Raw genomic sequence first — 15,638 nt, 5'->3', positions numbered from 1 at the left:
CTGTAAAAAATATGTAGGTAAATGTAAAATTTGCTATTGGAAAAATAAACAATGTAAAAGTACATATAAACTAGAGGGAAATAAAAAGAAAGTTTATTAATTATTTTTTATTTCACAAATAAAGAAGCTGAGAGTAACCTTGGTCGAATGCTGGTTTTGGTGTGGGTCTCTTCTTAGATAAGGTCAAATTATCCTCATCAAAAATTAGGGAATGTTTTTTGGTGGGTTTTAAACCAAATGAAATTTCTTCTTCGAGTTCGTTTACCTGGTATTGTTTCTTTTTTTTCTTTTGTAATACCATTTCTATATGCTCCTCTGATTCAGGTTCACTGAGTATGATTTCATCTGCATATGGACCATCATCATCTATTTCTTTTGTAAGTTTAATAGATGCTTGTCCCGTTTCTTCAGAATATGAAGGGATTATACGGCTTTTTATTTTGATTTGACTTGATAATGAAACATCATCTTCAGTAAGAGTTTCTTGTGATTTGATATCGAATGTCACTTCATCTTCATCTTGAATGTTGTATGGTTTTTTATTTTTTTTAATTTTTAAGCTTATATTATCGGGTTCATCTTCTAGGACCTGCAAAGTAACTTTTTCGTCAAGTTCTGATGATTTAAAGTTTTTAGACTTCGTTTTTATTTTTATTTCTTGATTAATACTTTCGTCATGTGATTGAAGAAGTTTCAGGTTGACCTCATTATTTTCATCATTCGATTCAATCTCTATTTGGTAATCATTGTCTTTAACAGGTTGTCTCAACTGAATTGAAGTTTCCTCTGATTGCTCGTCAAAAACAGATTGTTTTTTAGGTTTTAATATTACTTTCCCTGAGAGAGATACTTCTTCTTCCGCGTATGAATCTAATTTGATTTTGAATTCTTGTTCAACATTTTCCATGGATTTCGTCACTTTTGGCTTGAACGTTACTGTATCTGGCTCTTCTTTATTTAAAATTTCAGTAGCCAGATCTAAGCATGGTTTTTCGTCTATTGGCGACTCGGGTTGATCAATAATAATTTCTTCTTCAGGTCCTTCATCAAATTCTTCTACTATTTTTATAGATGTTTCTCCCGATTCTTCAGTAAACTTAGGCTGTTTTTGCGATTTAAGTTTAACTTTACTTGACATTGAAATTTCTTCTTCAGCATAACTATCGAGGTGTATTTTAAATTCTTGTTCAACATCTTCTTTGGTTTTAGTAGATTTTGGTCTAAATGTAACAGATTCAGGTTCCGTTATCTCTACTATATTTGGCGTAGAGACTTTTCTGATTGGTTTAAGTTTTTTGATGGTTATTTCTTCCTCTACTTCTTCAGATTTAGGTTTAGGGCGCTTCGGTTTCAATTTCACATTAGCAGTATTGGTTTCTTCTGTGGTATTTTGATTAAGTTCTTTCTCACCAATTTGTATGGAAGCAGATATTAGGATTTCTTCACTATCTGAAACAGATTTTTTCGTCTTTGGTTGCCTTTTAATATCAATATTTACATTTTCGTCGTCTTTCGGTTTTATTTTATGTTTTAAATTGATATTTTGGACTTCATCCTTTTGTTTTACTTTGAAATCAACCTCTTGTGGTTCTAGTTTTTCTTTTTTTACTATTGTGTCTACTTCCGTCAAAGGTTGAGTGGATATAATTTCATTGAAATTTACACATGGCTTTTCTAATTGAATTTGATCTATTTCATCATGGGTTGTTTTTTGGACATTTAATTCATCTGTGCTCATTTCAGTATTTGTTTCAGTAGTTATTAAATGTTGTGCTTCCAGTAAGTTAAATGGTATTTTTTCAATTTTTGGCTTTATGGTGAAATCTTGTGAAAGTGTTTTGATTTCTGGATTCATTTCTTCCACACATATACCATCTGTAAATGGTAGTGTTTTAGCTGGAGATACAGGGCTATCGGGTATTTTCTTCACGCTTTCCATCACAAGAGCTTCATTCTGTTCAATTAATTTCAAAGTATCAATTTTTGTATTAATATGACAAGAATCCTGCAGTTTTTCTTCAGATTCGGACAAAGGATATATAAATTCTTCCGAAATCACATGCTCCTCGATAGGTTGTTTTAAAATGGGTAGTATTTCTTCAACTGATTCTATTACAATACTCGTTGATGGTTCGTCACCCTCGAGCTCAATTGTTGTAATTTCTGTGATAGATTCCCGTGCCCCTGATTTTTGTTTGAAAACTTTTTTTTTAACTTTATCGACCTTTGGTTTTAGTTTTACTTCATCTTCATTATCATTTCTCTGTATAGGTGAAAGACTTAGATCGAATAATTGGTTATCATCATTGTCTTTTATTAACGCATTTTTTGTAAACGGTTTCAGCATAATTTGTGGTATTTCTTCCTCAGGTGGACACGAAGAAGGTATTCTGAAATTCACATCTTCTTCATTTTCAGGTGAAGGAGTTTTAGGGATTCCTTTTTTTAGAATGCTGGGTGTGGTTTCTGGTGTTTTGATTTTCTTTTCAGGCCGCTCATACTTTTCAAATGTTTTGGCCTTTTCAGGCATAGTATGATCTTTTGGAATTTTTTCAAAAGTTTCTTTTTCATCGTTTTCAACTTTTAAGTCTAACGTTGGGATTTTATCGAATTCTCGTTGATTTTCTGGAGCTTTTGAAATTTCAGGTTCTATAGATTTATCAGTAATTTCTTTTGTAATAATAATATGCTCGTCTTCTGGTATATTTGGTGTTTGTATTTTCTTGAGCTTAATAGTTTCGTTATATTCTTCTTCTAGAGGAATAGTGCCTTTTTTTATTGTTATGCGCTTAAGTTCCTCAATTTCAATATTTTTTGGTTTAGTTGGTTCTCGTTCTTTTACGTCTTCAAGTGGAATATCATTAGATTTTACTATATCTTCGTATGAAAAGTTAGGCTTTTCTAATTCTGTAATTTCAGCATCCGGCATTACAAAGGTCTTAATTTCTTGTCTTTTGATTTTTAATGCTTCTTTAGTATTTCTAGAAAGAATTCCCGTATCCTTAATAGACCCAATATATGATACAATAATGTGCAACTCCTCTGGAGGCCAGTCTAGCACATACTTTATTCTGCTTTTTAATAATACCTTTGGAACAGTTATTGCTTTTGGCTCTTGTTTTTGTGATTTAGGAGTTTTGCTTAACTTTACAAGTGCAAACAATGGTGTTTCAATTGTGTCTGTTACTTGGAATTTCTTTGGTAATTGTTGTTTATGTTCAATTTTACAGGGAACTAGTGTCATTTTTGAAAGTTTTGTTTTATCGATTTTTTTATTTGGTTTTGATTTCTTTTCTTCAATATTAACAGGTTCTAAATAATAATCGTTTTCAATGATAACAGATGTCTTTAAATCTTTGTCTATATCATAACAAATCACTGTTTCAATTTGTTCATCTTTTTTCTTCTTAGGAGCAACCTTTTTTATTTTTTTCTTTGAGACCTCTTCAACCGGTTTAAGAACATCTTCCAATTGATTCTCATTATAAGGCAGTATTTCTTCAATATTAAATGGTTCATGTTTTTCAAATGAAATCAAATTTTCATCATCAGCTAATTCTACCGTAACTTTTCCATCATCTTGAATAGAAAACTCTTCTATGTTTGGACCACATTCTTCAATACTTATACTATCATAAGTTGAAATTGTTTTCTCTTGTTTAGTATCCTGCGTGTCATCATCCCACATTTCTTCAATAATAACATCACCATTACTTTTGTCTGCCAGTTCTATTGTATCTTTTTTTGCTCTTTTCCTTAAAATAGTTCTTTTTGTTGTGACTTTTTTGGCTTCTTTACCGTTAGAAGATCGTTCAAATTTAGTGACAATTTCTTCAATCTTCTCATTATCTGACGATTGAGGGGATGTAACATCGTCCGCAGTATGAACAATTTCTACATCTTGTGTTGGTGATGGTTCAAGCAAAGTAGATGCTGAAATGTTACAAAATTGATAAAAAGTAAATCACGATCTACACCATGTTCAACAATAATTTCTTATGAGAGCAAAAACTTGATTTCGAAGTTTAAAAAAAAAATTATATAATGTAAAATATATATAATACAGAATATGTGTGTAAAAATTGTAGAGTTTTACCTTGGTTGTAGGTTTCGTTTTGTGTATTTTGTTCTGATATATTAACTTGCGGATGATTAATTTGAACAAATGGTAAATCAGTATCTTCTAATGTGGATGTTTTACTAATATTTTTTGTTTTGAATGTGTTATTCGTAATGTACGGTTTTTCCGATTGTGGTTTAGAATGCTGTTGAGTATCTAGTATGGATGTATTAAATTCAGAAATGTTTATTGTATCATGGGTTTCCATGCTATCGTCATAAATAATAATGGGTTTTGTAGAAACACCTTCATCCACATATACCACGTCATAAAGTTCATCTGTAATTTCTTGTCTTTTTTTAGTAGTTTGCTTTTTAGTAGCCTTAATAGTTGATTCCTCTATAATGTTCTGAGTCACAATTACCGAAGTCATTGGTTCACTATCGTCTTCGACAACGGTGAAGATTTCAGATATCTCTTCTTTTGGTCCATGCTTTTTCTTAATAACCCTCTTCTTAGTAATCTTCTCAGTGGGCTGACCATCTTCGGTTTTATTTTCCGTAATCTTAACTTCTTCTGGCAGTTCTTCAACTAATATTTCAGTATCCTGAGTGGTTGGTTCGTCTACGATATTCCGAGTCACAATTACCGAAGTCTTTGGTTCGTTATCGTCTTCAACAACGGTGACGATTTCAGTAACCTCTTCTTTTGGACCTTGCTTTTTCTTGATAACCCTCTTCTTAGTAATCTTTTTAGTGGGCTGACTATCTTCGGTTTTGCTTTCTGTAATCGTAATTTCTTCTGGCAGTTCTTTGTCCGATAATTCTTTATCCTTCCTAGATGGTTCCTCTACAATATGTTGAGTCACAAATTCCGAGGTCTTTGGTTCATTGTCGTCTTCAACAATCCTTACGATTTCAGTGACCTCTTCTTTTGGTCCCTGTCTTTTTTTAATTACCCTCTTTTTGGTAGACTGACTTTCTTCGGTTTGACTTTCTGTAATCGTAAATTCTTCTGGCATTTTTTCAACTGATATTTCAGTATCCGTCATGGTTGGTACGTCTACAATGTTCTGAGTTACAATTACCGAGGTCTTTGGTTCGTTATCGTCTTCAATAACGGTGACAATTTCAGTGACCTCTTCTTTTGGTCCCTGCTTTTTCTTAATAACCCTCTTCTTAGTAATTTTCGTAGTAGACTGATCATCTTCGGTTTTACTTTCCTTAATCGTAACTTCTTCTGGCATTTCTTCAACCGATACTTCAGTATCCTTTTGTGTTGGTTCGTCTACAATGTTCTGAGTTACAATTACTGAGGTTTTTGGTTCGTTATCGTCTTCAACGATGGTGACAATTTCAGTTATCTCTTCTTTTGGTCCTTGTTTTTTCTTGATAACCCTCTTCTTAGTCATCTTCTTGGTGGGCTGACCACTTTCGGTTTTACTTTCTGTAATCGTTACTTCTTCTGGCATTTCTTCAACTGATACTTCAGTATACTTCGTGGTTGGTTCGTCTACAATGTTCTGAGTTACAATTACCGAGGTCTTTGGTTCGTTACCGTCTTCAACAACGGTGACAATTTCGGTGACTTCTTCTTTTGGTCCTTGCGTTTTCTTGATAACCCTCTTCTTAGTGATCTTCTTAGTGGGCTGACCATCTTCGGTTGTGCTTTCTGTAATCGTAACTTCTTCTGGCAGTTCTTTAACTGATAATTCTAAATCCTTCCTTAATGGTTCCTCTACAATATGTTGAGTCACAATTACCGAGGTCTTTGGTTCGTTACCGTCTTCAACAACGGTGACAATTTCAGTGACTTCTTCTTTAGGACCTTGCTTTTTCTTGATAACCCTTTTTTTTGTAATCTTCTTAGTTGGTTGACCATCTTCGGTTATACTTTCTACAACCGTAACTTCTTCTGGTATTTCTTTAACCGATATTTCAGTATCTTTCGTGGTTGATTCGTCTACAATGTTTTGAGTTACAATTACCGAAGTCTTTGGTTCGTTGTCGTCTTCAACAACGGTGACAATTTCAGTTATCTCTTCTTTTGGTCCTTGTTTTTTCTTGATAACCCTCTTCTTAGTCATCTTCTTGGTGGGCTGACCATCTTCAGTTTTACTTTCCGTAATCGTTACTTCTTCTGGCATTTCTTCAACTGATACTTCTGTATCCTTCGTGGTCGGTTCGTCTACAATGTTCTGAGTAACAATTACCGATGTCTTTGGTTCGTTGTCGTCTTCAATAACGGTGACAATTTCAGTGACTTCTTCTTTTGGACCTTGCGTTTTCTTAATAACCCTCTTCTTAGTAATCGTCTTAGTGGGCTGACCATCTTCGGTTTTGCTTTCTGTAATCGTAACTTCTTCTGGCAGTTCTTTAACTGATAATTCTAAATCCTTCCTTAATGGTTCCTCTACAATATGTTGAGTTACAATAACCGAGGTCTTTGGTTCATTATCGTCTTCAAAAACTGTGACGATTTCAGTGACTTCTTCTTTAGGACCTTGCTTTTTCTTGATAACCCTTTTTTTTGTAATCTTCTTAGTTGGTTGACCATCTTCGGTTATACTTTCTACAACCGTAACTTCTTCTGGCATTTCTTTAACTGATACTTCAGTATCCTTCGTGGTTGGTTCGTCTACAATGTTCTGAGTTACAATTACCGAAGTCTTTGGTTCGTTATCGTCTTCAACAACGGTGACGATTTCAGTGACCTCCTCTTTAGGACCTTGCTTTTTTTTGATAACCCTCTTCTTAGTAATCTTCTTAGTGGGCTGACCATCTTCAGTTTTACTTTCCGTAATCGTAGTTTCTTCTGGCATTTCTTCAACTGTTACTTCTGTATCCTTCGTGGTCGGTTCGTCTACAATGTTCTGAGTAACAATTACCGATGTCTTTGGTTCATTATCGTCTTCAAAAACTGTGACGATTTCAGTGACTTCTTCTTTAGGACCTTGCTTTTTCTTGATAACCCTTTTTTTTGTAATCTTCTTAGTTGGTTGACCATCTTCGGTTATACTTTCTACAACCGTAACTTCTTCTGGCATTTCTTTAACTGATACTTCAGTATCCTTCGTGGTTGGTTCGTCTACAATGTTCTGAGTTACAATTACCGAAGTCTTTGGTTCGTTATCGTCTTCAACAACGGTGACGATTTCAGTGACCTCCTCTTTAGGACCTTGCTTTTTTTTGATAACCCTCTTCTTAGTAATCTTCTTAGTGGGCTGACCATCTTCAGTTTTACTTTCCGTAATCGTAGTTTCTTCTGGCATTTCTTCAACTGTTACTTCTGTATCCTTCGTGGTCGGTTCGTCTACAATGTTCTGAGTAACAATTACCGATGTCTTTGGTTCGTTGTCGTCTTCAATAACGGTGACAATTTCAGTGACTTCTTCTTTTGGACCTTGCGTTTTCTTAATAACCCTCTTCTTAGTAATCGTCTTAGTGGGCTGACCATCTTCGGTTTTGCTTTCTGTAATCGTAACTTCTTCTGGCAGTTCTTTGACTGATAATTCTAAATCCTTTCTTAATGGTTCTTCTACAATATGTTGAGTCACAATTACCGAAGTCTTTGGTTCGTTATCGTCTTCAACAACGGTGACAATTTCAGTGAGCTCTTCTTTTGCCCCTTGCTTTTTCTTGATAACCCTTTTCTTAGTAATCTTCTTAGTTGGCTGACCATCTTCGGTTATACTTTCTACAACCGTAACTTCTTCTGGCAGTTCCTGAACTGATATTTCAGTATCTTTCGTGGTTTGTTCTTCTACAATGTTCTGAGTCACAATTACCGAGGTCTTTGGTTCGTTATCGTCTTCAGCAACGGTGACGATTTCAGTGATCTCTTCTTTAGGACCTTGCTTTTTCTTAATGACCCTCTTTTTTGTAATCTTCTTAGTGGGTTGACCATCTTTGGTTATACTTTCTACAACCGTAACTTCTTCTGGCAGTTCCTGAACTGATATTTCAGTATCTTTTGTGGTTTGTTCTTCTACAATGTTCTGAGTCACAATTACCGAGGTCTTTGGTTCGTTATCGTCTTCAACAACAGTGACGATTTCAGTGACCTCCTCTTTAGGACCTTGCTTTTTCTTAATCACCCTCTTCTTAGTAATCGTCTTAGTGAGCTGACCATCTTTCGTTTTGCTTTCTGTAATCTTAACTTCTTCTGGCAGTTCTTTAAGTGATAATTCTAAATCCTTCCTTAATGGTTCCTCTACAATATGTTGAGTCACAATTACCGAGGTCTTTGGTTCATTATCGTCTTCGAAAACTGTGACGATTTCAGTGACTTCTTCCTTAGGACCTTGTTTTTTCTTGATAACCCTCTTTTTTGTAATCTTCTTAGTTGGTTGACCATCTTTGGTTATACTTTCTACAACCGTAACTTCTTCTGGCATTTCTTTAACTGATACTTCAGTATCCTTCGTGGTTGGTTCGTCTACAATGTTCTGAGTTACAATTACCGAAGTCTTTGGTTCGTTATCGTCTTCAACAACGGTGACGATTTCAGTGACCTCCTCTTTAGGACCTTGCTTTTTTTTGATAACCCTCTTCTTAGTAATCTTCTTAGTTGGCTTACCATCCTCGGTTATACTTTCCGTAATCGTAACTTCTTCTGGCATTTCTTTAACTGATATTTCAGTATCCTTCGAGGTTGGTTCATCTTCAATATTCTGAGATACAATTACCGAGGTCTTAAGTTCGTTACCGTTTTCAACAACGGTGACAATTTCAGTATTCTCTTCTTTTCGTCCTTGCTTTTTCTTGATAATTCTTTTCTCAGTTATCTTCTCAGTGGGCTGACCGACTTCAGTTTTAATTTCTGTAACCGTAACTACCTCGGAAACGTCTGTGTTTGTTTGAGATTGTAAATTTGTTGTTAATGGTTCATCGAGTAATGTTGTAAGTTCATCATTTTGTGAGATTTTTGGTTGTGCAATTGGACCTGAATTTTTTTGTGTTATGTGTTTTTTGTTTTTTGTAGGTTCATGTTTATTTTGTAATTGAATATCATTTTCACCTTGTTTTACAGAATGTGACGTAGATTCCAGTGTTTTATCCCTAACGAATTCAATAGGTTCCTCTGAAACAAATAAAGCTGATTTTGGTTCTTCGTCCCCTTCTACTGTCGTAACTATTTCAGTACGCTCTTCTTTTCCGTCCTTCTTTTTGATAATTTTTTTCTTAACGATCTTAGTTTTGGTAACTCCTTCCTTGTCTAGAATTGTAGAAGTACTGATTTCTTCCGGAAGTTCTTCGATGGTTGCCGTACCGAATGTTTCCTCGATCGGTTTCTCCGTAACGATGATGGCCGTTTTCGGTTCTTCGTCCCCTTCCGTTGTTGTGACGATTTCAGTACGTTCTTCTTTTCCGTCCTTCTTCTTTTTGATAATTCTTTTCTTTACGATTTTTGTTTTGGTAACTCCTTCCTCGTCTTGAATCATGGAAGTACTGATTTCTTCCGGAAGTTCTTCGATGGTTGCCGTAACATAAGTTTCTTCAATGGGTTTCTCTGTAACAATGATGGCCGTTTTCGGTTCTTCGTCCCCTTCTGTCGTTGTGACGATTTCAGTCCGTTCTTCTTTTCCGTCCTTCTTCTTTTTGATAATTCTTTTCTTTACGATCTTTGTTTTGGTAACTCCTTCCTCGTCTTGAATCGTGGAAGTACTGATTTCTTCCGGAAGTTCTTCAATGGTTGCCGTCCCGAATGTTTCCTCGATCGGTTTCTCCGTAACAATGATTGCCGTTTTCGGTTCATCGTCCCCTTCCGTTGTCGTTACAATTTCAGTACGTTCTTCTTTTCCGTCCTTCTTCTTTTTGATAATTCTTTTCTTTACGATCTTTGTTTTGGTAACTCCTTCCTCGTCTTGAATCGTGGAAGTACTGATTTCTTCCGGAAGTTCTTCAATGGTTGCCGTACCGAATGTTTCCTCGATCGGTTTCTCCGTAACGATGATGGCCGTTTTCGGTTCTTCGTCCCCTTCCGTTGTTGTGACGATTTCAGTACGTTCTTCTTTTCCGTCCTTCTTCTTTTTGATAATTCTTTTCTTTACGATCTTTGTTTTGGTAACTCCTTCCTCGTCTTGAATCGTAGAAGTACTGATTTCTTCCGGAAGTTCTTCGATGGTAGCCGTAACATAAGTTTCGTCAATGGGTTTCTCTGTAACAATGATGGCCGTTTTCGGTTCTTCGTCCCCTTCTGTCGTTGTGACAATTTCAGTCCGTTCTTCTTTTCCGTCCTTCTTCTTTTTGATAATTCTTTTCTTTACGACCTTTGTTTTTGTAACTCCTTCCTCGTCTTGAATCGTGGAAGTACTGATTTCTTCCGGAAGTTCTTCGATGGTAGCCGTAACATAAGTTTCGTCAATGGGTTTCTCTGTAACAATGATGGCCGTTTTCGGTTCATCGTCCCCTTCCGTTGTCGTTACAATTTCAGTACGTTCTTCTTTTCCGTCCTTCTTCTTTTTGATAATTCTTTTCTTTACGATCTTTGTTTTGGTAACTCCTTCCTCGTCTTGAATCGTGGAAGTACTGATTTCTTCCGGAAGTTCTTCAATGGTTGCCGTACCGAATGTTTCCTCGATCGGTTTCTCCGTAACGATGATGGCCGTTTTCGGTTCTTCGTCCCCTTCCGTTGTTGTGACGATTTCAGTACGTTCTTCTTTTCCGTCCTTTTTCTTTTTGATAATTCTTTTCTTTACAATCTTAGTTTTGGTAACTCCTTTCTCGTCTACAATTGTGGATGTTCTGATTTCTTCCGGAAGTTCTTCGATCGTCGCCGTACCGTAAGTTTCTTTAATAGGTTTCTCTGTTACAATGATGGCCGTTTTAGGTTCGTCGTCCCCTTCTGTCGTTGTGACGATTTCAGTCCGTTCTTCTTTTCCGTCCTTCTTCTTTTTGATAATTCTTTTCTTTACGATCTTTGTTTTGGTAACTCCTTCCTCGTCTTGAATCGTGGAAGTACTGATTTCTTCCGGAAGTTCTTCGATGGTTGCCGTCCCGAATGTTTCCTCGATCGGTTTCTCCGTAACGATGATTGCCGTTTTCGGTTCTTCGTCCCCTTCCGTTGTCGTGACAATTTCAGTACGTTCTTCTTTTCCGTCCTTTTTCTTTTTGATAATTCTTTTCTTTACGGTTTTAGTTTTGGTAACTCCTTCTTCGTCTTGAATCGTAGAAGTACTGATTTCTTCCGGAAGTTCTTCGATGGTAGCTGTAACGTAAGTTTCTTCAATGGGTTTCTCTGTAACAATAATGGCCGTTTTCGGTTCTTCATCCCCTTCCGTTGTCGTGACGATTTCAGTCCGTTCTTCTTTTCCGTCCTTCTTCTTTTTGATAATTCTTTTCTTAATAATCTTTGTTTTAATCACCCCCTCTTTGTCTTGAATCGTGGAAGTACTGATTTCTTCTGGAAGTTCTTCGATGGTTGCCGTACCGAATGTTTCCTCGATCGGTTTCTCCGTAACGATGATGGCCGTTTTCGGTTCTTCGTCCCCTTCTGTTGTCGTTACGATTTCAGTACGTTCTTCTTTTCCGTCCTTCTTCTTTTTGATAATTCTTTTCTTTACGACCTTTGTTTTGGTAACTCCTTCCTCGTCTTGAATCGTGGAAGTACATATTTCTTCCGGAAGTTCTTCGATGGTTGCCGTAACATAAGTTTCTTCAATGGGTTTCTCTGTAACAATGATGGCCGTTTTCGGTTCTTCGTCCCCTTCTGTCGTTGTGACGATTTCAGTCCGTTCTTCTTTTCCGTCCTTCTTCTTTTTGATAATTCTTTTCTTTACGATCTTTGTTTTGGTAACTCCTTCCTCGTCTTGAATCGTGGAAGTACTGATTTCTTCCGGAAGTTCTTCAATGGTTGCCGTCCCGAATGTTTCCTCGATCGGTTTCTCCGTAACAATGATTGCCGTTTTCGGTTCATCGTCCCCTTCCGTTGTCGTTACAATTTCAGTACGTTCTTCTTTTCCGTCCTTCTTCTTTTTGATAATTCTTTTCTTTACGATCTTTGTTTTGGTAACTCCTTCCTCGTCTTGAATCGTGGAAGTACTGATTTCTTCCGGAAGTTCTTCAATGGTTGCCGTACCGAATGTTTCCTCGATCGGTTTCTCCGTAACGATGATGGCCGTTTTCGGTTCTTCGTCCCCTTCTGTCGTTGTGACAATTTCAGTCCGTTCTTCTTTTCCGTCCTTCTTCTTTTTGATAATTCTTTTCTTTACAATCTTAGTTTTGGTAACTCCTTTTTCGTCAACAATTGTGGAGGTTTTGATTTCTTCTGGAAGTTCTTCGATCGTCGCCGTACCGTTAGTTTCTTCAATAGGTTTCTCTGTTACAATGATGGCCGTTTTCGGTTCGTCGTCTCCTTCTGTTGTTGTGACGATTTCAGTACGTTCTTCTTTTCCGTCTTTCTTCTTTTTAATGATTCTTTTCTTTACTACCTTTGTTTTGGTTACTCCTTCCTCGTCCTGAATCGTGGATGTACTTATTTCTTCCGGAAGTTCTACGATGGTTGCCGTACCAAATGTTTCTTCGATAGGTTTCTCCGTAACTATAATTGCCGTTTTAGGTTCTTCGTCTCCTTCTGTTGTCGTAACGATTTCAGTACGTTCTTCTTTTCCGTCCTTCTTCTTTTTGATTATTCTTTTTTTCACAATCTTAGTTTTGGTAACTCCTTTCTCGTCTACAATTGTGGAGGTTCTGATTTCTTCCGGAAGTTCTTCGATCGTCGCCGTACCGTAAGTTTCTTCAATAGGTTTCTCTGTTACAATGATGGCCGTTTTCGGTTCGTCGTCTCCTTCTGTTGTAGTGACGATTTCAGTACGTTCTTCTTTTCCGTCCTTCTTTTTTTTAATGATTCTTTTCTTTACTACCTTTGTTTTGGTTACTCCTTCCTCGTCTTGAATCGTGGATGTACTTATTTCTTCCGGAAGTTCTTCGATGGTAGCCGTAACATAAGTTTCTTCAATGGGTTTCTCTGTAACAATGATGGCCGTTTTCGGTTCTTCGTCCCCTTCCGTTGTCGTGACGATTTCAGTCCGTTCTTCTTTTCCGTCCTTCTTCTTTTTGATAATTCTTTTCTTGACGATCTTTGTTTTGATAACTCCTTCCCCGTCTTGAATCGTGGAAGTACATATTTCTTCCGGAAGTTCTTCGATGGTTGCTGTACCGAACGTTTCCTCGATCGGTTTCTCCGTAACGATTATGGCCGTTTTCGGTTCATCGTCCCCTTCTGTCGTTGTGACAATTTCAGTCCGTTCTTCTTGTCCGTCCTTCTTCTTTCTGATAATTCTTTTCTTTACAATCTTAGTTTTGGTTACTCCTTTTTCGTCTACAATTGTGGAGGTTCTTATTTCTTCTGGAAGTTCTTCGATCGTCGCCGTACCGTAAGTTTCTTCAATAGGTTTCTCTGTTACAATGATGGCCGTTTTCGGTTCGTCGTCTCCTTCTGTTGTAGTGACGATTTCAGTACGTTCTTCTTTTCCGTCCTTCTTCTTTTTAATGATTCTTTTCTTTACTACCTTTGTTTTGGTTACTCCTTCCTCGTCTTGAATCGTGGATGTACTTATTTCTTCCGGAAGTTCTACGATGGTTGCCGTACCAAATGTTTCTTCGATTGGTTTCTCCGTAACTATAATTGCCGTTTTAGGTTCTTCGTCTCCTTCTGTTGTCGTGACAATTTCAGTACGTTCTTCTTTTCCGTCCTTCTTCTTTTTGATTATTCTTTTTTTCACAATCTTAGTTTTGGTAACTCCTTTCTCGTCTACAATTGTGGAGGTTCTGATTTCTTCTGGAAGTTCTTCGATCGTCGCCGTACCGTAAGTTTCTTCAATAGGTTTCTCTGTTACAATGATGGCCGTTTTCGGTTCGTCGTCTCCTTCTGTTGTAGTGACGATTTCAGTACGTTCTTCTTTTCCGTCCTTCTTTTTTTTAATGATTCTTTTCTTTACTACCTTTGTTTTGGTTACTCCTTCCTCGTCTTGAATCGTGGATGTACTTATTTCTTCCGGAAGTTCTACGATGGTTGCCGTACCAAATGTTTCTTCGATTGGTTTCTCCGTGACTATAATTGCCGTTTTCGGTTCTTCGTCCCCTTCCGTTGTCGTGACGATTTCAGTCCGTTCTTCTTTTCCGTCCTTCTTTTTTTTGATAATTCTTTTCTTTACGATCTTAGTTTTGATAACTCCTTCCCCGTCTTGAATCGTGGAAGTACATATTTCTTCCGGAAGTTCTTCGATGGTTGCTGTACCGAACGTTTCCTCGATCGGTTTCTCCGTAACGATTATGGCAGTTTTCGGTTCGTCGTCCCCTTCTGTCGTTGTGACAATTTCAGTCCGTTCTTCTTGTCCGTCCTTCTTCTTTCTGATAATTCTTTTCTTCACAATTTTAGTTTTGGTTACTCCTTTTTCGTCTACAATTGTGGAGGTTCTGATTTCTTCTGGAAGTTCTTCGATCGTCGCCGTACCGTAAGTTTCTTCAATAGGTTTCTCTGTTACAATGATGGCCGTTTTCGGTTCGTCGTCTCCTTCTGTTGTAGTGACGATTTCAGTACGTTCTTCTTTTCCGTCCTTCTTCTTTTTAATGATTCTTTTCTTTACTACCTTTGTTTTGGTTACTCCTTCCTCGTCTTGAATCGTGGATGTACTTATTTCTTCCGGAAGTTCTACGATGGTTGCCGTACCGAAAGTTTCTTCGATTGGTTTTTCCGTTACAATTATTGACGTTTTTGGTTCTTCGTTCCCTTCCGTTGTTGTGACGATTTCAGTCATTTCTTCTTTTCCGTCCTTCTTCTTTTTGATAATTCTTTTCTTTACGATCTTCGTTTTGGTAACTCCTTCCACGTCTTGTATCGTGGATGTACTTATTTCTTCCGGAAGTTCTTCAATGGTAGCTGTACCGAAAGTTTCTTCGATTGGTTTTTCCGTTACAATTATTGACGTTTTTGGTTCTTCGTCCCCTTCTGTTGTTATGACGATTTCAGTCCTTTCTTCTTTTCCGTCCTTTTTCTTTTTGATAATTCTTTTCTTTACGATCTTTGTTTTGGTAACTCCTTTCTCGTCTATAATTGTGGAGGTTCTGATTTCTTCCGGAAGTTCTTCGATGGTTGCTGTACCGAATGTGTCCTCGATCGGTTTCTCCGTAACGATGATGGCTGTTTTCGGTTCTTCGTCCCCTTCTGTCGTTGTGACTATTTCAGTAATTTCTTCTTTTCCGTCCTTCTTCTTTTTTATTATCCTTTTTCTAACAATCTTAGTTTTGGTAACCCCTTGCTCGTCTTGAATCATGGAAGTACTAATTTCCTCTGGGAGTTCTTCAATTGTTGCCGATTTTTTCTGTTTCCTTTTAACTATACATGTGTCTACCTCTTCGTTTGTTTTTAATGACAGTTTTTTTTGTAATGTTATTTCAGAATTTTGGATAGAATCGGCGGTGAATATTTCAACCATGTTGCATTCTGGTTCATCATGTAAAAGTTGTGTAGGTGTTTTTCGTGTTGGTTTAAGGGTGGTGCTGTCATCTAATTTTTCTGAAATGATAAAAAAAATTGTTTAATATTATCGATTCACACAAAAATTCGTTTTTGCAGT

General features: G+C 36.9%; 1 protein-coding gene across 1 annotated transcript in view; it reads right to left on the bottom strand.

Annotated features, from left to right (window-relative positions):
• Positions 1–15,638, bottom strand: part of LOC148278437 (titin-like) — a 128,554-nt gene that overhangs the window by 17,437 nt on the left and 95,479 nt on the right. Inside the window, 2 exon segments of the mRNA XM_088231398.1 lie at positions 139–3,933; positions 4,097–15,577. Of these exon segments, the coding sequence (XP_088087524.1) occupies positions 139–3,933; positions 4,097–15,577 (15,276 nt within the window).

This window comes from Micrasema longulum, unplaced genomic scaffold (genome assembly GCF_059751315.1).
Source record: "Micrasema longulum isolate JH-2025_06_02 unplaced genomic scaffold, ASM5975131v1 h1tg000880l, whole genome shotgun sequence".
Taxonomy (NCBI): Eukaryota; Metazoa; Arthropoda; class Insecta; order Trichoptera; family Brachycentridae; genus Micrasema; species Micrasema longulum.
Note: the sequence above shows the minus strand (reverse complement) of the source record. Positions and strands in the feature narration are given on the sequence as shown.